This window comes from Rhinoderma darwinii, chromosome 2 (assembly GCF_050947455.1).
Source record: "Rhinoderma darwinii isolate aRhiDar2 chromosome 2, aRhiDar2.hap1, whole genome shotgun sequence".
In the NCBI taxonomy this organism is placed as follows: domain Eukaryota; kingdom Metazoa; phylum Chordata; class Amphibia; order Anura; family Rhinodermatidae; genus Rhinoderma; species Rhinoderma darwinii.
In genome coordinates this window covers 162,326,849-162,349,878 of record NC_134688.1, presented here as the reverse complement: position 1 = coordinate 162,349,878, position 23,030 = coordinate 162,326,849, and the positions used below count along the sequence as shown (strand labels likewise).

The 23,030-nt window shown below is 41.9% G+C and overlaps 1 protein-coding gene across 5 annotated transcripts in view; it reads right to left on the bottom strand.

The window, feature by feature from the left end:
- The window catches only part of FARP1 (FERM, ARH/RhoGEF and pleckstrin domain protein 1), a 247,209-nt gene that overhangs the window by 202,963 nt on the left and 21,216 nt on the right, over positions 1-23,030 (bottom strand). For all 5 annotated transcript variants that reach the window (XM_075852409.1, XM_075852411.1, XM_075852410.1 and 2 more), the window contains exon 2: positions 20,307-20,511. In XM_075852409.1, the coding sequence (XP_075708524.1) occupies positions 20,307-20,477 (171 nt within the window). In that variant the 5' untranslated portion in view covers positions 20,478-20,511. The remainder of the gene's footprint in view (positions 1-20,306; positions 20,512-23,030) is intronic.

The following is a 23,030-nucleotide window of genomic DNA, read 5'->3' as shown; positions in this document are numbered from 1 at the left end:
AGTAGTCTACTGCGCGGTTTCCATAAAAAAATGACAGAAACCTGACGGAAAGGAGCTTTCAGTTTTTTTTTTTTGTTTTTTTTTTTTAACATTGAAGTCAATGGATGATGGATACAAACGGATATGCCCTCCGTTTGTATCAGTTAGGCTTCGTTCACATCTTCGTTGGGGTCTCGTTCTGACGTTTCGTCTGAGCTTTCTGTCAGCATTACCGTCACCTACATTATAGCGCCAATCTCCTTATGTAGGAGATAGGGCACTTATAATGTGGTGACAGAGCCTCTTTAAAGCAGGAGCCCTACCCCCAAAGCCCTACCACCTCCGCCCGTCCCTATCTAAACTGGATGGGATAAGGAGAAAATGGACACCCGTTTAACAGATTTTTGCAAAACTGTTTCAGAAGCTTGAAGAAAGTGTTGCGGACTGAAAAATACTGTAGGGAAGTTATTCCCTCTTTTTCTACCCTCACTCATTTCAAAAATTGGGTTTCCCTTGGATCCACTTACACTCTTGGAAGAATAGGGTTTATTTCTGTCCCTTTCCCATGCTCAGTGTTTACAAATACATTAATGCTTGAAAATGCAAAGCACCATGGTGAATTCTATACATCTGCTTAACATGGTCAAGTGTTCCTTTTTGTCACAAGAAAGTGAAATAGAGGTAGACCTATAAATACCAAGGTTAATGTAGTAACTTATCTGACATGTTCACTAACTGTAAAACAGACTTGTGTGAATAATTAACATCTGTAAACCAGACCGATAAATATCAAACGTAATGAAACCGCTAATGACGTTATGTACTTTATGGGAAATTCCAAGGACCAGTTTACACTTTGCATTATCCAATTTTTTAAAGCAGGTTTTTTTTTTCCATTTCTATATAAGCTAAAACTGTAAGGGTGCAGTGTCACGTGGCAGACGGTGTTGCAGACATTTTCTGCGACTGAAAATTAGTTCCATTAATCCAAATGTGGATGTTTCTGCAAGATTCATTCAGGTAAATGTTGCTGGAACAAAATCTGCCACATGAATTGCAACTTTTCGGCCTTTTGCTTGTTTTCTAAGCTAGAAAACTTATATAGAAACTTTGATAAATTTCACCCTAAGTGTCCACCAAATACAAAGAAGCATAATTACATATAACATCCAATAATGTAATATGTAGAGAGATAATATCACCAATAAAAATATTAAAGGCATTATTTCAAATAATGGAGGAAAGGTCCATGTTGTCCCCAAGTATATCCCCACTTCCTGGGGCTTCCTCATGGGTATTGTCAAGTGTACGTTCAGTATATTTTATATCATAAACAGATAAATACAAACACCTGTGTGTTGAATTACCTTGTGGGGAGCCCACCCGGGACGTAGCAACGTTATATATGTACTGTTAGATATTTCTCATTTTAGATATTTTTACTTTGTTTCTGTCGATTTACCCAAAAGTAATTTTAGAGCAGCTTGAGTGCACAATTGCGTTTTTTTCACACATCGAGGTGAAATTATGAACCTTTGCATGCAAGTTCTCTGGCGCAAATGCATCGAAAGTAGAAATTTGCAAATAAACTTTGACTTTTGATGCTTTATCGTCGCCCCTGCCACCCGCAGCCTGACATTAACACCTTCACAACTGCCATACCGTTATATACAAACGGCTGATGCCCCGTGCAGTTGTCACTTATATAAACGTTGGCAGCCTGGAACGGGGTTTTAGAAGTGCAGTGCTGCTTCAGTGTAAGCAGCGCTGCACTCTCATGTCTGCTGGAGCTTTGAGAGTCCCAGAATACACCCCCCTGTAGATAGCGCAAAACCCCCCCCTAGGAGTGGAATCCCCGGTCAGATCGCTCTGGCCGAGGATTCCCCCTCCTAGATGGAGCCCCCAACGTCTCTCCATCCCCCTGTAGATCGTGCCACCCCCTACATATAGCGTCACCCCCTGTAAATAGTAGCACCCACTCTGTTGATAGCGCCTCCCTACAGGAGCGGAATCCCTGGTTAGATAGTTCGGGTGGCGGATTCCGCTCCTAGAGAGAGAGAGCCCCTAACGTCACTGTCCATTTGGACAGTGATGTCAGGAGCTACTCCTGCAGTGGAATCCCCGGCCAGAGCGCGGCCGACGCTCTGGTCAGGGATTCTGCACTTCGGCCCCATGCACACGACCGTGGAAAAACTCTAAATTGCGGACTGCAATACGGTCCGCAATTACGGACCTGCCCGGTTCGTAGCGCTACGGAAAGGTGTCCGTGCCGTAGAACCGTGCCGGGAAATATGGAGCATGTCCTACTTTTCGGATTTTGCGGCCCGTGCTCCCATACTTTGTATGGGAGCATGGCACGAAAATGCGGCACGCGGGCGTCTGCGGGCCGGCCATGACCGCATTAGCAGGCTGTGATTACGGGCACGGCCGTGTGCACGTGTGCATGAGGCCTTAAAGGGAGCCCCAGACGTCACTGTCCATGTATGGACAGAGACATCAGGAGCTCCCTCTAGGAGAGAAATCCCCGGCCAGAGGAATTCCTCTCCTACAAGGAGCTCCAGTGGTGCTATCTACAGGTATGGGGTGCCATACGAGGGGTGGCGCTATCTATAGTGGACACTGTGGCGCTATTTACAGTTGGCAATGTGGCACTATCCACAGGGGTATTGCAGCGCTATCTGCATGGGCAGTGTGGTGTTTTCAGGTGGCTGGGATAAAAAAAAAAAAGCCCTAACAAAAAGAAGTCATCCATTTTTTTAACATCCATAAAAAACAGATGGCAAATGGTGGTTAAAACGGTCTGATGGCCGGGAACTGGATTCAAATTTTGAGACACACGGATGCTAAACAGCCATGAAAAACTGACAGTTAATCGGTTAACTGCCCTTTTTTTCACGTTGTGTGAATCTAGCCTTATAGCCCTCTTCACTCTCCCCTCACAGCGATCCAGGGTGACAGAGAGAGAAGGCTAATTTTTACAGAGCTGCAACAGCGTATATGTATATATATTTATGTTATAGATAAAAAATTACAAACGTTTTTTCGCATTGTTAGTGATTTGTCTGCTCATAATAAAAATTAAAAACATGGAATTAAACTAATCTAGAAAATTAAAGCCTCAATACTCTTGTAAAAAAAACTAAAGTAAAAAAAAAGTTGTGATATTCAAAACGGTTGCAACGATATTATCATTTAAAGAAGTGCATATCAGAAACTGACAATTTGACCTGGACACAGGGGCACCAATGACCCTTGTCATGAAAGAGTTAAAGGGGTTCCAATCTTGCCATAAAAGACCGATAGATGCGGATCCCATATTTGGGACCTGCACCTATCTCTGGAATGGGGCCCCCTAAACCCCTTGGTGAAGTGAATGGGAGTTTCCGGAAACTACGTAGCACGACGAGCTACTACAAAATGCTACACAGTTCCAGAAACATTCACTTCTACGGGGGTTACGGAAACAGCGTAGCTCAGGGAGCACTCGTCTGTTTCCGTAACTCCCGACCACCTTACCAGGAGGTGGCTGGGAGGCAGCAAAGCCGCGTAAGCTAGAATGGGGTTTAGGGGGCCCCGTTCTAGAGATAGGTGCAGGTCCCGCATCTATCTGACTTTTATGGCATAGCCTGTGGATATGCCATTATTGTCCAAGATGGGAAACTATAACTATAGTTTACACAAGAATCTGGCATAAATTATAGTGGAAACCTACACCAGTCCATAGTTGGCAAAGATTTCCGTTATTGGTGTACAAACAGTCAGAGATGGGCCTCTTAATAAATTAGGGGCATTTTACTCCAGGCTCTTTATATTCAGAATGGCATATAAAACACCAGTCTTAATAAATTTCCCCCATCCTGTTTTGCCTATTGGCTCACTCATATAGGAGGCCGCTAAGGACACTTCTAAAAGAAGGATAACTCCAAACAACCCCTGGATCTACAAGGGTTTCTTTCAAGAAACGGCAGATATCTTAGCAATAATGGGTGTCATTAAGAGATCTGGCCATCAACGGTCAGATAAATAATGGATGATAAAAAATATTGGTATACCTGGAGGTTAAGACTGTTTACAAAAAAATCTTCCTTATTGTACAGGAGATATAGTGCTCAATGCAAAAAAAAGTCAATTCAATATTGGTGATATTATCATTTCTTTGCAGAGTTAAAGAAAATGCTCCAAATTGTTGCAAAACATGTGAGTGATCTATTTCCCAGGAGGATAAATATAAATCTCTGTGTGGTAATGACCCCTCCTACCCGTTCCGTAGTGTGTTAAAGTCCTGTTCCGTTCTTATGGCTGCCATAAGAACGGAACAGGACTTTAACACACTACGGAACGGGTAGGAGGGGTCATTACCACACAGAGATTTATATTTATCCTCCTGGGAAATAGATCACTCACATGTTTTGCAACAATTTGGAGCATTTTCTTTAACTCTGCAAAGAAATGATAATATCACCAATATTGAATTGACTTTTTTTTGCATTGAGCACTATATCTCCTGTACAATAAGGAAGATTTTTTTGTAAACAGTCTTGTCCTGGTGTGTCATTTGTTTTACACACTTTTTAAATATGTTACAAGTAAAAGTTACATTTTAAACGAAACTCTAGTCCTATTCCAGTGATTCAATTATAAATTCTTGTAGAGTATACAAAATATCAAGTCCTGCGGTGGAAGGCTTCAAATATACCACTAACACCCTATACCTGGAGGTTAACAACTATAATGCTCAATCTCTGAAAGAAGTCAGTGTACAGTACTATGATGAAACACTGTGCATGTATTCAATTTACAGGCAGCATTTACATAAAAGGGGTTATGTCAGTAAAACGTACGTTGGGAGGTAGACAGTAGAAATGCTTAGCATTTCAATTAAGATTAGCTTTGTTTGTCTTGTCTACAGTGAGGGTTGTTATAAGCGCTGAGAGCAAAAAGCCATTCCCACTGCTGACTCGCTTCACCTACTTCCAGTTCTGCATCTGCAACTCAACTTGCAAAGAATTAGCTTTTTGTGATCTGTCCCACATGCAGGAGATGTTAAGAATGGCTACAGGTGCAAGGACCTGGTCTAAATCCAAACATCCACCTCACTAGATATTGATCTATCAGTAGTGAAGCTACAGGAAAGTCCTGTAGTTAACCGGTTTCTGCACTCAGTAGAAGTGGTCATTCTTTGGCCTGAACCAATATTGTGGACAATAAAGCCTCCAAGGCTGGATTCAGACGTCACCTATTTGTTGCGGACCCAAATACAGTGCAATGTAAGTGAACAGTCTTAACAAAGATTCACTTACAGCCTAAACCTTTCTCTGCAGACTTTCATAGTGGGCTTTGTTCATTGCAACACGTGAAATCTGTGGCTAGGTCCGCAAATATCATATGCGGAGTGCGTTACAGATTTTTAGGCAAGCTCAGCAGCGTAGTGCTTACATTTTGTGTGAACCTGGCCTAATTGAAACCTTGTAACAATGTTGAGATTATCGGTTGAGATTATCTGGTGGCTAAATATTATTCATGCCCACAATCTGTACATGAAGGGGGGGTTTGAAATAGGGGAAATTTCTCAATGACCATCGCTGTTATGGGGAGGTCTGCTAACCCATGGTAATGCCACAGACATAGGAGAACTACTGGCTGATCTTTACAAAGGCAAATAACATGGAGGTTAGAACTGGTCAAAAAGGTATTGGTATATTCAGGTTTATTGTAGAAACATGCGGAACCATATTCATACCTCTAACTTTAGAGAGGAGTATAACTGAATGGGTAGGGTAGTTTAAAGTACTTCCATCCTGTGACAGGATTGCATTCACAAAATCAGATCTACAAAGACTTCTTACTGCTGATGACATAATAGACTACCATATAGTTATGCGAAATGCCATCTATAATAACAGAGAATTGTACACTTTAAATAGTGTGAATGATCTTATTCATTCAGCACACGACTAAAATATCCATTGACATGCCCTCCATCTGGTTCACAAAACATTTCACCGATTTTACTAGACTGCCCAGTAATGTGCAAAAAGTACCTTGACAACTGTAGGGTCAAGGAGAAGAAGAGGCACACAAAAAAAAAAAAAAGCCAAGAACAGCATCTGGCTGGAAGCATTAATGTAAAACAACCTGTACACCGAGTTCATAGCATAATGTGTCAATTAGAACATTAGACAACGTTTCAACGGACTATGGGCTATGTTCACATATGCGCTATGATTTCCATTTTCTGTTCCATCATAGGAGCAGAAAAATTAAAATAAATGCGGTGATGGGTCAGTCACATGACAGCCACCAACCACACGCGATGGGCCCCATTGACTTTAAATGGGATCTGTCAGGTTTCTGTCATTTTACTGTAAAAATGGTTCAGCATGCGTTGATATTTTTTCTGGTATACGCAACAGAAAATAATCCATTCCTTGGGACTATCTTTGTCAAATTACAAAGTAGCCGTTTCACTATTTTTATAAATTCTATGCCCAAAGGTAAAGTATTTTTTAAATTCTAATATTGGCTTCAAGTTTTAAAAAATTGCCATCAGAACACAAACTCTCAAAACTAGTACAGACAAAAGTTAATAAGAGCATTCATCTCCCAGTAAAAGTGTGGATACACAAAACCACAAAGCAAAAGAAAACTTTTACACTACAGCTGCAAGAGGAATTACATAGCACACATGTAACTAATCCGGTTACATAGCCGGCAATGAACACACTGTGGAAAAACAAATGCCGCCTATTTTACACGGCACATGGGTGAATATCTTTAGAGGAATAAGAAATGTGTGCTATATGGCATTAGCTACTTGCAGAAATTAGCCAAACCATTTTATTATAAGAAAACAAGGGCCTAACTAAGGTCAGACATACGACACGGATTCAAAATCCAGGTTCTCACAATCAAATTCTATGCTGATCTAACAACTTACTTAGGCCGGATTTACACGAGCGTGTGCGGTTTTTACCTGCCTGACGAAGACGCCGGTCCGGCGTTGAAACGCGTTGCAGCTCCCCCACATTTTATCTTCTTATCCTTTTATAAGTTGTCACATATGTGATGTGAAAATAAAATATATTTTTTATCAAAAAACGGGTCTGGAGTGAACGGAAATTCTGCTACACGGAAGCGCCCAAAGAAAGGAGTTTTTTGCCAGATTTCGAAAAACTATTCAAAAGACCACGTCGAGGAAACTCCAGGCTTGGAGGTATCCACCGTGGGTCCGCTCCTGAGGCTAGCACAGTGTACCGGAAAGTTTACCAGACGAGCAATTAAGTCAAGATGTGCTGATGATCCTGCACAACGGAACCAGGTGAGTGGAAAACCATTTCACTGTTAAAAGTTATTCCAAAGACCCAATACAATATCACCCCAGAGGAGCGCCTTTTTCTCCTTTTTTATATACCCTTTTCCAAGAATCAAATTCTATGCTTATCTAACAACTTACTTGGGCCGGATTTACACGAGCGTGTGCGTTTTGCGCGCGCAAAAGGTACTTAACAGCTCCGTGTGTCATCACCATATGATGCGTGGCTGTGTGATTTTCGCGCAGCCGCCATCATTATGACACTCTGTTTGTAAACAGAAAAGCACGTTTTCATTCATACTTTTTACTGCTGTTGACTTCAATAGGTGCGTGATACGCGAAAAACGCACAAATATAGGACATGTCGTGAGTTTTAAGCAGTGGACAGACGCTGCGCAAAAATCACGGACAGTCTGCACGGCCCCATAGACTAATATAGGTCCGAGCGAGGCGCGTAAAAATCACGCGCGTTGCCCGGACGTATATCACGCTCATTTAAATAAGCCCTTAGGGGAAGTAACCAAGTCCAGCAGCGGGAACCAAACCATTTAATAGACAATTCACTATATTTCTTCAGCACTTCTGTAAATGAATGAGGTCCTGTTCACATCTGCATTCGGCACTCCATTGCTCTGCTTCGTCAGAGGAGCAGAATACTGAAAATGACGGACGTGCAGGCTCATTTTAACAAAGGAGACAACTAGGGCAAGACGGAATCCATTAAAGTCAATCTGTTCCATCAGGTTTCCGTCGGGGTGCTTGTGGATTTAACGGAAACAATAGCGCAGCATGCTGAGCTATGGTTTCCCCTATTTTCAGCAGAATCTATGACGGAGGCCCCTAAAGGAGCCTCCAACGCAGATGTGAACAGGGCCTTAGATAATCACTCTTATTTACTTTAGTTTATAGCGGTGTTGCGCGGTGGCTGACTGTTGTTGCTGGTCTATTAGGGCTTTATTCAGACGAGTGTGTTTTGCATCAAACAACAGACAGTTTTTCATCTGTGTGCAGGTCCGTGATGCGTCCGTCTGCCTTCTAGATAGGACATGTCCTCCGAAGATAGGGCATGTCCTCCGCCTCCCATTGAAATCAACGGGAGGCATTTTCGGGCCGTTTGATGTGTTTTGCGGCGCGGTTTCCGCATCAAAAAACTCAGTGTGAACATAGGCTTATACCGCCATGAGAAAAAGAGGGCATTTTTGTAGATGGGACTGTAACAAACCATTATAATGAAACACTAAGGCCCAGTTCACACATTGCGTAAATACTGCAATTTTTCGCAACGTATTTAGTTGCGGAAAATCCGCAACATAATACAAGAGCAGCAAAGTGAATGAGATTTGAACAAACCATTAATTAATGGAGGGAAAAAACGCACAGAAATTGTCCTGTGGTGCGTTTTCTTAATCCGCAGCATGTCAATTTCTTTTTGCGTAATCGCTGCTTTTGTGATGCGGGTTTTCCCCATTGAATTTAATGGGAGATAAAACCCGCAGCAAATAGCAGACGTTGAGGTTTTTTTTGCGGCGGAAAAGATGATGTGATGATGCCGCCGCCACCACAAAAAACGAAACAAAAACGCATCAAAAAAAAATTAATCTTCTACAAACCAAGATTTCTGTGCTTCTTTGTCCAGACCTAAAGGAGAGAAAAAAAGGAGGGACATAGGGCGCCACATCATGCAATAAATCCAACAGGTTTATACGTGAACATTTAAGGATTATAAGCGCGCACCTTGGCTGGTTGTACATGCTAGGTACACCACTAGTGTGTGCTTTCGGACAGTAAGTTATCAGCTGCTTCTATTCCGGACCGGTGGGTGATGGATCACCTCCGCTTAATATCAAGTATACACTCCAACAAGGAATCAAAGAAAAATGGGGATTTCCAGAAAAGCGCTGCTAATATCCAGAGGGTTTAGGTTTAAAGTTATTTATGATTAGTTGAATAAATAAAATCCATAAATTATGTGGCTACACATTTCAACACCAGACCAGTGTTGAAACGCGTAGCAATATAATTTACAGATTTTATTTACTCAATTAATAATAAATAACTTTGATCTTAAACCCTCTGGATATTAGCAGCGCTTTTCTGGAAATCCCCATTTTTCTTTGCTTGCCTGTTGGAGTGTATTATTCTTCCAGGCCAGCCTCCTAGGATGGCTTTTATCCCATGCGACCGCTGCAACGGTCACATGAGAGAAAAAGTTATCCCGGAGGCTGTTCTGCAGAACGTCAGAGGTCAAGTATGTGTTTTTTTTTTTTTTGTGTGCAGTTTCCCGCAGAGGATATTGCGGCCGAAAAACACGACCACAATTTGGTGCAGATTTTTGGACGGAATTGCCTGCGCCCGCCATGGCGGATACGCTGTGTGCCTTTACGCATCGTACCTGCCCTTTAGCCTAAAGCATTCGCCTTCTGGTTTGTTAGACAAGTCGGCCACAGCTGAATAGGGTCCATGGGAGTATAGGAATGGATTTTCAGTTCATTGAGGATATTGAATCTTCAAATGAAAAAATATACAAAGCCAAAATAGTTATAATCTAAAAAGCGGTCTTCTGGTATAAAGGTATTTTGCCTAAAACAATAGGCAATGTAATCATTATGATCAATTTCTGCAAGAGGCAAAAGTGAATAAATATACCAGTGTTCCCTAACCTGTGGATGTCTCAGCAGTGCTAAACCTTGGCACCAGAACCATGCTGGCAGTTACACCAGGCTATGAAACACACTACGTATACTTGGCTACAGATCATATAACAGGCCATTGGCATTACGAACAGCACTGTCAAACTAGACTGTGGACCAGAACAATAATCCGTGCCACTTTTATTTGTATTCAGCAGTAACTGGGAGCAAGTTAATAAATGTAACAGTAATTTGAGTACGGTCACTTTTTCTTATAAACATTTTCTTTTTAATAATACGGACATCTAAAACTGGCCTAAAGGGAAGCTCTTGAAAAATGTAATTATCCCAATGTAATTATTCATTGAAGGGTAACTAAACTTTCAAAAATCTTCTGACATGTCATAGTGACATGTCAGAAGTTTTGATAGGTGGGGGTCCGAGCACTGAGACCCCCACGATCGCTAAAAAAGAAGCGGCAGAAGCGCTCGGGTGAGCACTGAGCCGCTTAGGTTCTGATCCGCTTTTCTCGGAAAGCTAAGCAATTGGTGAACGGGCTCAGAGACTTTCCAATGAGCCCGTACACAAATTGCTCAGCTTCCCAAGAAAAGTCGTTCAGAAATCAAGCGGCTCAGAGCTCACCCGAGCCCCTCTGCTGCTTTGTATTAATAATCGGTGGGAGTCTCAGTGCTCCGACCCCCCCCATCAAAACTTCTGACATGTCACTATGACCCGTCAGAAGATTTTTGAAAAAAGTTTAGTTACTCTTTAAGGAGTCTGGCAGACAGGCTAATGCCTTAGCCATCTAAATGTAAAATATCTTGAGGGACATAGTCATCGCTATAGAGTTTTATGGCTCCTTAATGATTAATTCTTTTAAACTTAAACTACCCTTTAATTGATTTGTTGAGAAAATATAATGGTTAACCAGGAAATTAAAAAAATACATTAAGAACGCTGCACATAGGAGACAAAAAAATAAAATGCGTGTGAAAAACATTTTTAATTTCTTACGTCCGTAAGGAGAAAAGACTGCTGGAAGTTACAAGCTGCAGAGATGTGGGATCCTGATGACATGTGCGGTTCAGATTTCTGTGGATATTGTGTGGGTTCCAATCACTATCCACCCCAATATCTTTATTTAAAACAGTGGCACCTATGTATGGACATGTATATTTGGCTCATGCTTGGCCCTATCATTTTAATGCTCGATTTACACTGTCTGCCGCATACGAAGAACTTGTTCTAGGGATAATTTTTTTTTCTAAACTGAATTGGAAAGTGTAGTCAACTACGCTTTTCAATAAACTAAAAAAAACAAAAAAAAAAAAAAACGGCATGCGCTTTCTTGCTGCGGTTATGCCTCTGACCTCCCATTGAAATCAATGGGAGGTAGAGAAAGCAATTTTCGCCCACAGCGCTCAATGGCTACGGGAAAAAAAAGCCACGACAATCGCAGCAGGAAATTGAAGGCAGGTCAAAATCTGCCTCAAAATTCCTGAAGGAATTTTGAGGCAGATTTTTCTGCCTGCAAAAACACTCAGCGGAACACTTTGTGCTACCACCATCTCTGTTATTGTACACAGTGTACTCTGGAGATCACATCTATGTGCACACAACACAGCCTGTTCTGCTTTCACTTGTGTGACTATTCGGGGCGAGGGAACTCTGGCATACAACCTCATCCATTGTTATGCCAAATTGTAAGTCAGGACAGCTTCACAGTTCTACATAAACAGGAGTGTGTACAGAACTGTCATAATGAATGAAGACAGACCATCAAGACTACAGGTCAAAACATTACATTTAAGGAAGTAGAAAAATGTACTCCCTCAGCCCGCAGGTGAAGATACAACTTTACAGAAATATAAGACATGGTATTTTCCCACCCTGCAGGTGACATTTAGGAACTTGGATGTATTGGAATGCATGTGAAATGTAATGTTTTCTGGAAGTACAGTAACCGTTTATTGCAAGAAAGAGGTGGGGTGGGAGGCGAATATGGAAATATGAATAAAAGGGGCTGACCGAGATTTAATGACTTTGTATTAATGCTTGTAAATTATAAATGTAAATACATTTGTAATATACTTACATTTTGCAAAGTGGCCCAGTTTCCAGATCCTGCCATGGGGTACTTGACGGGTGACATCACTCTCTGCACTGGCTCTGGCCGCTTTGTGACGTGTCGTATACCCAGCAAAGAATTTAAGATCAACAAAGCGGCCAGAGCCAGTGCAGAGAGTGACGTCACCCATCAAGTACCCCACGGCAGGATCTGTAAGCGGGGCCACTTTGCAAAATGTAAGTATATTACAAATGTATTTACATTTATAAATTATAAGCATTAACACAAAATCATTAAATCTCGGTCAACCCCTTTAATTCATTCCGTTCCATTCTCCGAAGCGTACCCAGTCTGTGTGGGAACGGCGCATGCGCCACTCCCACACAGACCAAAACAAAGCTCGTTCGCAGAGCGAAATCCGGCACCATTTTCATGTGGACCGGAAGCCGCTGCCAGACAGTAAGATGACGACTTCTAACCGCGGTTTCCGGCCATATGTTCAAGGAAGCGAAGGCGCAAGGAATAGGAGCGGAGGCGGCGGCAGGAGCAGGTAATTTATGTTCATGTATGTGATGTGTGTATTATGTTTGTGTTATACGGTCTGCTGAGCCCTGTATCTGATCCTCCTACACTGTGCAGTCGCTCAGAAAATGGCAGCACACAGCGTAGGAGGTTTGAAGACATTCAAACCCCTCCCTCCCCCTGGCACTAGCCAGAAGAAGGGAGGGGGGATTGTGTGAGGACACTAGAGGAGAGGGGTCCACCCCAAATTTGCAACATAAATCAATGAGGTTGCTTTACCACATTGACCATACTGCAATTTTGAGAACTGCTCTCCCTAGTGCCCAGCACATGGAAATGTTATTAGAATTTATAATATTTCCTGACTTGTGAAAAAATTAAAACAATGTGTAATCACTCAAATACTAATTGTTTAACTGAAAAGAAGAAAAAAATTCTAGCGACACATTCCCTTTGAGCCACGTTCACATTAGAGTCATGGCTGCTAAATAATGAAGCTTTGACAGCAATACCAGGCACAAACAAACCTTTACGGACCCCCATTGACTTTAACGTGGTACGTCTAGGTTGTACCATTTCTGACAGGAGGGGGGGACGGATCAAAAAAAACAAAAAACGCTGCGGACAATGCTATTCTTGACGCCAAAAATACTAGAAAATGAATGAAACAAGTGATTATCTTTTTATAACTAGCAACATAATGCACATACAATTGCTTCATATAAAGATTTAAAATTTTCATATATTTACAGAAAATTGAGCGGAGAGCCAAATAAATCTAGAGGATGGGCTGGTGTTAGTCGTGCCCCTCCCACTGAATAGAAGGCAGTGTTGCTCTCCATGGAAATGAATGGGTGTTCTGAAAAGCGCAGAGTGACTTGGCACTTTCAATACCTCCCATTCACTTCAGTTTTGGTGACAGGTCTCCAACTCTTTGAAGAAAAAAAAAAACCTTTATAGATGTGATATGTTCTCTTTAGACATTTCTGCTTTAGTAAATCCTTGTGTTCCCTATGAAACAATAGTTCTGGAACGTATTTTCTCATAATTCCGCATTGTTATTACATTTATTATTCCTTCTGAATATTTATGAATACATTGACAACTGGGTGTTACCATTGTCTTTTCAAAGTGGTGTGCTCCTACAGTCTGTCAGCACTGATTGGAAAGTCAGACTTTGTAGGGACACCCCCACAACTAGTAACCTAGTAACCCCCAAAATGCTGCAAAGTGTTAATGCTTTCAAAAATAGAAGTATTAATAGGTTTTTAAAAAAAAAAAAAATTAACAAAATACAAAGTGAAAGAACAAAAGAGAAATCTAAATCAAATCAATATTTGGTGTGACCACCCTTTACCTTCAAACCCGCATTAATTCATATAGGTAGATCAGGGCCCTGTGGGGGCCATATCTTTACTTCCAGAGGCATCTTGTTCTTGTTTCCGCTAAAGATATTTCTTAATGACATTGTCGGTATGTTTGGGGTCGTTGTCCTGTTTCCGAATAAGTTTGGAGACAATCAGAGCCTCCCTGATGGTATTGCATGATGGATAAATATCTGCCTATATTTCGCTGCATTGAGGACACCATTAATCCTGACCCAATCCCCAAATACATTTGCTGAAATGAAGCCCCAATCTTGCAAGGAACCTCTACCATGCTTCACTGTTGCCTGCAGACACTCAATTATTTTACCGTTCTCCAGCGAACAAACTGCCTTCTGTTACAGCCAAATATTTCAGATTTTGACTCATCAGTCCAGAGCACCTGCTGCCATTTTTCTGCACCCCAGTTCCTATGGTTTCATGCATATGCCTATGGGTGAGCCTGGGTCCCACTGGTTCTTGCCAGTTCTGAGCTGATGGTACTGCTGGACATTTTCCGATTTCGAAGGGAAGGATGGGTCTTTGACCTGCTGCACTGTTTCCTTGGCCGACCACTGCATCTACGGTTCTCAACGTTGCCCGTTTCTTTGTGCTTCTTAAAAAGAGCTTGAACTGCACATCTTGAAACCCAAGTCTGCTTTGAAATCTTTGCCTGGGAGAGACCTTGCTAATGCAGTATAACTACCTTGCATCTTGTTGCTGTGCTTAGTCTTGCCATGGTGGACCTGTGGCATGAAACAGTCTTCCACAACCTCACCTTTGTAGCAGAGTTTGGCTGTTACTCATCCAGTTTTAGGCCTACCACACAGCTGTTTCGGTTAGTGACTGTGTTTTAACCTACATATGAAAACGATGATCATTATCACCCTTATTGGTATAATTGGTTAATCATACACCTGACTAGAATCCTACAAAATCCATGACTTTGTGCAAGTGTACCTAGAAGAAGTGATGCTGTTTTGAAGGCAAAGGGTGGTCACACCAAATATTGATTTGATTTAAAATTTCTCTTTTCACTCACTTTAAAACCTTGTTAATTGATAATAAAAAAAAACACAACTATTATTAACACGTTTATATTTGAAAAGTTTTTTTTTATTATTATTATTATTTTGTTGCGACACATTCATTCCTTCATTCATTCAACGGCCCTTCCCCCAACTGGTATATGGGGGAGGGTACTGCACAATTTCAACCACATCGTAATGTACATCATGCATTTGTAGATCTACGGTGGTAGAATGAGCTTTTACTTTGCATTAGTGGTTACTTAAAGTAATGCACAGCTTGTTTTCAGTTTGATGGGCCTTTTTTTTTTTTTTTAATGAAATAGAAGATTCAGGAAAAGTTTGCAAAGTAGTTAAAGCAAACGAGTTACTTGTTGACGTACGTTATAGCACGTGTTTATTCAGCTGTGTTGTCTGCGGCGACACACAAATGTTTAATTTTCCTGAACGTGCATGTTTGTCCTGGCTCTTCACATTAATGAGATCATTCTGCTAGGTTTGTGTTACAATAAAGGTGATTTTGTTGTACAATAATTTGCTTTCCATTTCAATGTCTAATTACATCATATTATTTAGAACCAACTCCATTTACGAGACAATTGCATATGGTTGATCGAAGATATCAAATTTCAATATATACATAGGACGTTAAAACGATGGTACTTAAAGGTAATGTGTCGCTAGAAAAACATATTTTTTTTTTTTTTAGTTAAACAGTTAGGCCTCATGCACAAGACCGTAGCCGTGTGCACGGCCGTGATTTTCGGGTCGGCCGGCTGCGGACTGTCAGCGGACTGTCAGCCGCAGGCCGCCCGCAAATCGCGGGTCATGCACATGGCCGCGGCCATTGTTTTCAATGAGCCCGGACCGCAGAACCGGGCCGTAATAAGACATGCCCGTTCTTTCTGCGGTCCGGGCTCCCGGGCCGTGCACGGAACGCAAAAACTACGGTCGTGTGCACGGCCCCATAGAAAAGAATGGGGCCGCAATTCTCCCGTGGATTTTCGGGGGAATTGCGGCCGCAAAAACACGGTCGTGTGCATGAGGCCATAGTGTATAGGTGATTAGACATTGTTCTAATTTTTTTATTTTTTTCACGAGTCAGGAAATATTATAAATTAGATTCTAATTTATAATAATATTTCCCAGCGCTGGTCACTAGATGGAGCAATTCCCAAAATTGCAGCATTGCATGTGGTAAAGCAACCACATTGCTTTATGCTGCAAAATTTGAGAAAACTCACTCGCTCTAGTGAGCTCTCAGAACCCCCCTCCTTTATCCTGGCTAGTGCCGGGAGAAACGAGGGGATTGAACGGTCAAACCTCCTACACTGTGTGTCGCCATTTTTTGAGCTAACACACAGTGTAGTAGGTTAACATACAGTAGTAAACACACACTAAAACACGAACATACATAGAAATAACTTACTTGCTCCTGCCGCCGCCGCTCCCTCCGGTCCGTCCGCTACCGCCACTTCAAGTGCACAAGTCCGGAAGCCGCGACCAGAAGTAGTAATCTTACTGTCCGGCCGCGACTTCCGGTCCACAGGAAAATGGCGCCGGACGTCGCACAGTTCAACTTGGACTGTGTGGGAGCGGCGCATGCGCCGTTCCCACACAGGCGGCGTACAGCATAGTGGATGGAACGGGCCCCGTTCGCATTCACTATGGGGATGTATGTGCCGTATTCCATGTCTGTATGTGTCATTAATCGACACATACAGAAATGGAAAAAAAAATGGCAGCCCCCATAGGGAAGAAAAAGTGAAAAAATAAAAAAAAGTAAAACACAAACACACATAAATAAAAAAATGTTTAATAACACACTAAAGTCAAATTGATCTAAAAAAATTTTTTTTCGTGACACTGGTCCTTTAAAGAGAGATCTGCATGCAAATATATAAATAGGTGAATTTAGTTCCCACCTTTTATATCAAACAAACTACTACTATAAACGTTGAGCACTCTTTAAAAATAAAAACCGGGGATGGTCAGTGACTCCCTGCCATTTTTAATACACTGACCTCCTGGTGAAAACCAATAGTAATCTTGTCAGGTAGAAGAGGCATAATCCGGCTAAATTTTATGCCTTGGCTTTTTTCCTAGCGTCTCAAAAGCCTTTAAATCATTGCTTAAAAAAATTACCAATTATTTTTTTCCCCAGAGACCAAACATATTACAAATGGTGGTGGTTATATGCAGAAGACTCATAGCAATTGTGAGAGTAAAAATAATTTTAGATCTGGGTCAGAAAGTACAACATAGGCCTATTATGCACAATGCTTTTAGAAGCCTAGGAGGGAAAATTAATTTGAAAAACGCAAATCGTCCCTAAGCGCCATATTGGCATATGAACTCAACCTGAAAACGTGTCTGTCGCTCTATCATTAAGGCCTCAGTGCCTTTGTATGGAGCCATAGTAGGGCTCTCATTCTAGTGTATGGAGACTTTAGTGTACCTCCATGGGCTTCCAGTTTCATACAGAGGCATACTCCATTGAATGCCATATGTACGGAGGTATTCTCCTCTAGAAGCATTGCTTGTAGAGGAGAATACCTCCGTACATATGGCACCTGATGGAGCCTGTACAGCAGCACATGGAGGCCATGCGGCTCGGCTATGTGTTTATTGCTAAAGGCACTAGTTCAAGAGGCCAAAAGATTGACAGCTGCCCTAAGCAGTGTTCTGTGGTCTATCTTTTATATCCTCACTTCCTACACACAGAAGTGAGGGGGAACACATCTCTTAGCATTGGTAAGAAATACACCATGTTAGAAGTATCAATATGGCATCTTGCTACATAGTATAAGGCCTCATGCACACGACCGTAGCCATGTGCAAGGCAGTGATTTTAGGATCTGCCGGGGGCGGAGTGTCACCCGCGAGCCACCCCCAAATCGCCGACTGTGCACATGGCCGCATCCATTATTTTCTATGAGCCTGGACCGCAGAACACGGCCATAATAAGACATGTTCGTTCTTTCTGCGGTCCAGGTCGTGTTCATGGGCCCATAGAAATGAATGGGGCCGCAATTCTCCCGGGGATTTTCGGCCGCAAAAGCACATTCGTGTGCAAGGGTATTTAGAGGCAATGCTTTTCAACATTTCCCATAAGGTCACGTTTATGCAGGGATGCCTAATGAATGCATATATTCACTCAATCTTTGTAAGAGTACACAAAAAAACTAAATAGGGCAGTCATATATAACAGAAAAAGATGCAGATAGAAACAGTGTTGCTACTGCATGGTGCACTGTTGAATCTCAGTCTAAGGGCTCATTCACACGAGCGTGATTCTTGTCCGTGTGCTGTGCATTGAAACAACGCAGAGCATAGGGACCAATTGATTTCAATGGGGCCATTCACACATTCCTTGTTTTTCACGCAGAGTATGTCCGTTGTGTGAAGCTCACTGCATGTCCTATATTGGTGCATTTTCACGCACCTAGTCGCCCATTGAATTCAATGGATCTGTGAAAACCATGGACAGTAGACGGACGCACATCCGTGTGCTGTCCATGGTTCATGCAACAATTACATTGAAAAAAAAAAAAAAAGAAGTGCGTGAAAAGCATGCCACATGCAAAGCGCACTGATGCAAAATCACAACGAACACTGACAGATTTACGCACATTTTTTACGCGCGTAAAACTGTCACACTCGTGTGAATGTAGCCTAAGGCCATGTTCACACAGATTTTTTTCAGGAATTTTGAGGGAGATTTTACCCTGCCTGCACTTTGTTTGCCTCGTTTGGAGGCATTTTTTCGGCCACGGCCATGGAGTGCCGTGGGCAAAAAAAGCAGCAAAAAACGCTTTCTCTGCCTCCCATTGATTTCAAATGGGAGGTCAGAGACAAAGCCGCGGGAAGAAAGAGCATGCCATTTTTTTTTCCCGCTTGCAGACAAAAAACGCCCCTGCCTCCCATTGAAATCAATGGGAGGCGATTTCGGACGTTTTTGCCACAGTTTCCGGGTCAAAGGCAGCGCCAAAAAAAACTGTATGAACAGGACCTTACTGTCTTCACTAAAATTCAGCCTCACACAACCTACTGTAATGAAAACACAGGACTAGTGGCAAAACAGTTCCTCATTAAACACATTCGTTTTCAGGGGTTAATACTGAGATGATCAGCAGCCGTCAGTCATCACACAGGAGGGCAGAGGACATACCCTCAGCAGACTTCAGAACGGAAACCTAGATCTCCACAACCCAGTAACTTACAGAACGGAACCCTACATCTCCACAACCCAGTAACTTACAGAACGGAGCCCTAGATCTCCACAACCAAGAAACTTACAGAACGGAACCCTAGATCTCCACAACCCAGTAACTTACAGAACGGAGCCCTAGATCTCCACAACCCAGTAACTTACAGAACGGAACCCTAGATCTCCACAACCCAGTAACTTACAGAACGGAACCCTAGATCTCCACAACCCAGTAACTTACAAAACAGAGCCCTAGATCTCCACAACCCAGTAACTTACAGAACGGAACCCTAGATCTCCACAACCCAGTAACTTACAGAACAGAGCCCTAGATCTCCACAACCCAGTAACTTACAGAACGGAACCCTAGATCTCCACAACCCAGTAACTTACAGAACGGAACCCTAGATCTCCACAACCCAGTAACTTACAGAACGGAGCCCTAGATCTCCACAACCCAGTAACTTACAGAACGGAACCCTAGATCTCCACAACCCAGTAACTTACAGAACGGAACCCTAGATCTCCACAACCCAGTAACTTACAGAACAGAGCCCTAGATCTCCACAACCCAGTAACTTACAGAACGGAACCCTAGATCTCCACAACCCAGTAACTTACAGAACAGAGCCCTAGATCTCCACAACCCAGTAACTTACAGAACGGAACCCTAGATCTCCACAACCCAGTAACTTTCAGAACGGAACCCTAGATCTCCACAACCCAGTAACTTACAGAACAGAATATTAGCTGCTATATACTGGTAAGTATTTGTTTTTACAATCATGCGCCTAGAGCTTCTCTACCCTTTACAGATTAACAGAATGCCACTGAATGCAATCCATATTCAGTAAGCTTCCATACCGCATAACTGGCGGCCATGGACCATATATACAGTACCTCCTGCACAAATCAGTCTATTTTTCAAGTTTAAACCCATCGTAGTTAATGGTCTATACCAACACCGTGTGAAAGAAACAGTTTGGTTGACCACAATAATGTAATTTCATTACTAATAAAAGGCTAATAACATGGGTGAGAATCATTAAGGTATTATAATAACCAAATTAGATTCACACGACAAACTAGACATTTTATGTCTGTTTAAAGTCTCAGGCAATAATAACACATTACATTTTATCAAAGTTCAGTGTTTGTTAAGTAAGACCTTGGAAACCAATGAAAACACTTACCGGAGCTTCAATCATTTCCTGTGTGTCATCCAACATTTGGACTTTGAATGGAAAGGACTTGCCTTGTGGTGACAGAGGTGGCTTCGTGCCATGTTCTAAGGTGCTGATCCCGGCACTCTCTGGAGCACCTAACCGAGAGGCTGCTGTCTGCTGCTGCTCCGTCTCCCCCATGCTTTGTAAATCCACTGCCTCTTATCTTGGGCCACTGTGAAAAACAGCAAAAAAATAGACCAGTACATTAGTATTGCTAATTTACAGAACTAAAACGTGATCTTAACATGCAAAAATCTGAGTGTACAGCAAACTGTAGATATGGAGTGGTTGTAGATCTGGCTAGTTGTAAAATACCGCGAGGGGAAGCTACAAACAGAACCTCTCACGCTAACAAACCCAGTACATCTATTAAAATTAGTTGCCAGACCATGGGTTTTAATAGGGTGCAGGGTAACTTATCGCTTTTTGATGCCGCAGGGGAACCAAGTACCGACAGCCAACTTCCTCTGCCATTTAAAAATGATATGTAGGGAATCCCAGCAGCAGGCCGCCCATTGACAAGCTAGTCATTGGTAGACCAATCATAAGAAAACAGGGTGTCTAAACTACAAAAAAAACCCTGTTTACCGATAAAGGATGTCTCATATAGTACTTATTCCTTGAGCCTCCTTCACAGTTCTTTCCTTTTGGTGTTTAAGGCTATGTTCACACGGAGTATTTTTGGGGAGGAATATCGGCCTCAAAATTCCGTTTGGAACTTTGAGGCAGATTTTCCTCTCCCTGCACGCCGATTTTCGCGCCGTTTTTTGCCCGCGGCCATTGAGCGCCGCGGGCATAAAACAGCGCGAAATACGCTTTCTCTGCCTCCCATTGAAGTCAATGGGAGGTCAGAGGCGGAAGCGCCCGAAGATAGGGCATGTCGCTTCTTTTTCCCGCAAGGCAGTTTTACTGCTCGCGGGAAAAAAGACGCCGACGCCTCCCATTGAAATCAATGGGAGGCGTTCTCGGGCCATTTTTGCCGAGTTCTGAGACGCGGTTTCCGCGTCAAAAAACTCGGCAAAATACCCCGTGTGAACATAGCCTTAATATGAACGTTAAAAAAACCACCAGCTATTGAAGCTTTTTTTACATGCATTTTTTTAAGGAGTTTCGTTTTAGGTTATGTAAATTTTGCACAGTTGCTTTTCCTGCCGTTTTTGACTTTCTATTGAGAGGTTTATGGGGAAAAAAGTCGTAAAAAATAAATAAATATATATATATATCATACCTAAAGCATGTTCGGGCTTAATAAAAACGCAGCAAACCAAAACACTATGTATATAAGACACTGATATTTCACCAAAGACCTTTCACTAACATCTGGCCGCAGAGTTTTAGTCTCAAAAAAACTCCAGCAAAAATGCAGCGAAAAACACTGCGAAAAAGGCCAAAAATATATAATTGAACGGGATGAAGAATAGTTCACTTATTAGCAGAAAATCCGACAAACTTAATGAAGTCTTTCGGAATCTGGAGACAAAGAAGAAGTGCGAGCAGTAAATGAGAAGACGAAGGTGAACATGTGGACTCCAGATGTGAATACAACCTTGTAAATAATTACACAATTTTCTAATACCTACATATATATACACTTAACTAGTTCTATTACATGAGCAAACAGGCTTTAGAATTCCCAGATGGCTATATTATCCGATGTAAACTGATCGGTGCAAGCATTCCATGTTCTGACAAATTAGAGAAAAACAATTGTTATGTGTAAACAGTCAGTATAAGCCGACCATACTGTAGCGCTAGTGGATGAAATAAAATCTTACCACAGAGACAAATGGGACCAAAGATGATCTCCAAAATGGGACCTCCAAGTACTACTTATGGTTATAAAAAAATGATAAATTTTTCTTAAAATCTTTTGAAGAATTATCTTCCAAAACACTGGCCCTCTTATTGGTGACAATACTGCATGTTTATACAATTATTATGGCGCTAACAGGGCTTTTTTTTTTTTATATTGTTTTTGCCCTCTTATGGGATATATGATTTGCTGTTGGTGGAAGCTCTAGTTGCAAGCATATGGACTACTAGACATTGTATAGTCTTACTATCATTCCTGCATCATCTCTTAGTGTTCAACTAATGTATTCTAATGCAACTACCTCAATATGTTGCGGTTCACAAAATACGTCATAAAAATAGTTTCGTCATCTGTGGTACGGTTGTCATGATACCAGAATTTGGACTTCGATACAGATACTTCCTGTAGTATTGCGATACTCGATACCAAAACGATACTTTGCCAACAATAATAAAATATCCGTTTTCTGATGAGGCGCGAGGTGTGAATTTTGAACCTCCATGTGCCTCACATTAATAATTATCTACAGATAAAGTGGGCAATTGCCCTCTAAGTCCGATTTTTTTTAATATATCAGTAGAAAGAGCCACACTAGGTGTACACCACCAATTGATTATGTGAAATATAAGGGAGGGGGAGAAGAGGAGAAATTGTGTGGCTCATAAAGAGTTATGAGAAATAAAATAAAAAAAGATTAATGAACTTGATTAAAAATCCAATGTTATGTAACCGATCAGTGCAGATATCCCCTATTTCTGCACTACGGACTGATAGGTCCGAGTATATCAAAAGCCTGAACCGGGAGGAAACCAGTATTGCTGGTGAGCAACGTAAAAGTCCCCTAGTCCCTTGTTCACTGTTCACTGTTCTATTCGACT